Source organism: Mandrillus leucophaeus, unplaced genomic scaffold (genome assembly GCF_000951045.1).
Source record: "Mandrillus leucophaeus isolate KB7577 unplaced genomic scaffold, Mleu.le_1.0 Scaffold272, whole genome shotgun sequence".
In the NCBI taxonomy this organism is placed as follows: domain Eukaryota; kingdom Metazoa; phylum Chordata; class Mammalia; order Primates; family Cercopithecidae; genus Mandrillus; species Mandrillus leucophaeus.
The window spans coordinates 104143-106341 of NW_012102832.1; the positions used below are offsets into that span (position 1 = coordinate 104143).

A 2199-nucleotide genomic window follows, 5' to 3' on the forward strand; every position below is an offset into this window, starting at 1 on the left:
AAAAAAAAAAAAAAAAGAAAAAGAAAAAGAAAAAGAAAAAAGAAAAAAGAAAATTAGTCAGGTGTGGTGGCATGTGACTGTAATCCCAACTATTCAGGAGGCTGAGACAGGAGAATTGCTCAAACCCAGGAGGCGGTGGATACAGTGAACCAAGATTGTGCCACTGCACTCCAGCCTGGACGACAGTGAGACTCTGTCTCAAAAAGAAAAAAAACACACACACAAAAACAAAGTAGAAGCCAGACAACTTTGACTTTGGAAATCTTCTCTAGAGCTAGAAAACGTCTAAAAGCACTGCTGTAAAGAAAGAATAGAATGGAAAGGAATAGAAAACAGAAGAGAATTAGGGGGAAATGACATTACTGATGATTTTATTAGGACCCAAAATACTCTGGTAATTTCAGTGAATTCCAGTTATAAAAGTTCTGCTCTCCATCACTATGAGGAGTCAAACATTTGGCTCAAGGAAAAACTGAGGTTGCCTGACTCAGAAGCACCTACACGGGAAACAGTACAAACAAAAAAATGCCAGAGGGCAGTGCTTGCCAGAATGGCCTGAAGAAAATATACCTCCCTCCTCCAAGTAGTAGAAGAGGACAATGGAGGCAAGATCTTACCAAGCTTGGTTCTTCAGTTTCCTCAGTTCTTTTGTTGCCCATGTAGCAAGGGTTTTTGCTTTGTTAGTCTTCGATCTCCGCCCTTCAGTTAACAATTCATGGATCATTGGCCTAGCTTCTACTAATTTCAGTACATCCTTCCCAAATGCTGTACATAAGTCCCTGTGCAAAACAAACACAGCTGAGAATGAGCTCCTGGCCCCATACCAATATCATGTTTTGAGCATTCCAAACCAGTGCTATGGGTTTCTTAGCATAATTCAAAGATAAATAAAACCCTCAGTAGAGTTCACTAAACAGAGGCAATTTGTTGACCAACATCAGAGTTTATTGGGGTGTAATACAGAGACCTTGAGGGTCTGGAATAAACTATCATGTGAACACTCAAAACAGGACATGAAGGGTTCTACAAAGAAATCTCTATGCCAAAGAAGTGAATTGTTGCCATCTGCGATACTCTCAAAACTCCTTACTCCATGTTTCTCATTTTCCATGAGAAGTTCTATTCAGCTCTTAGAAGCAGGGTATAACTTACCCTATTAGTCCGGCAGCACAAGCTACTACTCCATCTGTATGATCCTCATCTCCAGCAATGTGGTCAATGAAAGACAGAATAAATTCTACTCTGGGTTGTACCAGCATCACATCCGCTATAAAAGAGAGAGAAGGTATTGGTCAGGCGCGGTGGCTCACACCTGTAATCCCAGCACTCTGGGAGGCTGAGGCGTGTGGATCACGAGGTCAGGAGATCGAGACTATCCTGGCTAACATGGTGAAACCGTGACTCTACTAAAAATACAAAAAAATTAGCTGGGCATGGTGGCGGATGCCTGTAGTCCCAGCTACTCGGGAGGCTGAGGCAGGAGAATGGCGTGAATCTGGAAGGCGAAGCTTGCAGTGAGCCGAGATTGCGCCACTACATTCCAGCCTGGGCGACAGAGCGAGACTCCATCTCAAAAAAAGAAAAAAAAAAAGAGACGGTCTGATGCCCCTGTCCCTCATATGGCAGGACTACATCCTTTTTCAAAATTTCCAACTATTATACCCCTATCATACAAGGTCCAAGCTGGATAACTAAATGCATATAGTTATATCAAATTATTCTTCCTTTGACTAATGTGTCATTCCTCAAGTCGACAGAAGAGACAAATATTCCTCTTCCTATAGGCAAATATAGAAGAAACAAATGTAACTTTTTCCTGAGCTAATGATACCAAAGGGGCGAAGTAAAAAAATTTCCCCAATCAGCAACAAGAACAAGTGACAGGAATTCTGACTCCCCAATCCTCCAATTTAGCTTGTGAGGATGGGAAGCGGGTAGGGGACCTGCCACTCATGGTTGATACAGAAAGCACTTATGTTGGGTTTCTTCCCCCCAACACTTTTGCAGAATCCCATCCCTTGCAAAACTCAAGAAATATGAGAAAAAGAAGCAGAGGGCTGGGTGCAGTGGCTCACGCCTGTAATCCCATCACTTTGGGAGCCCAAGGTAGGAGACTACCTGAGCTCAGGGGTTCGAGAGCAACCTGCACAACATGGTGAAATCCCATCTGTACTAAAATACAAAAGAAAAAAAAAAAAA

At 42.5% G+C, this 2199-nt stretch overlaps 1 protein-coding gene across 2 annotated transcripts in view; it reads right to left on the minus strand.

Moving 5' to 3' along the window:
- KPNB1 (karyopherin (importin) beta 1) overlaps window positions 1-2199 on the minus strand; it is a 43414-nt gene that overhangs the window by 4373 nt on the left and 36842 nt on the right. For both annotated transcript variants that reach the window (XM_011984694.1, XM_011984695.1), the window contains exons 19-20: window positions 1153-1267; window positions 618-779 (exon numbers count right to left, since the gene is read on the minus strand). In XM_011984694.1, coding sequence (XP_011840084.1) covers window positions 618-779; window positions 1153-1267 — 277 coding nt within the window. The remainder of the gene's footprint in view (window positions 1-617; window positions 780-1152; window positions 1268-2199) is intronic.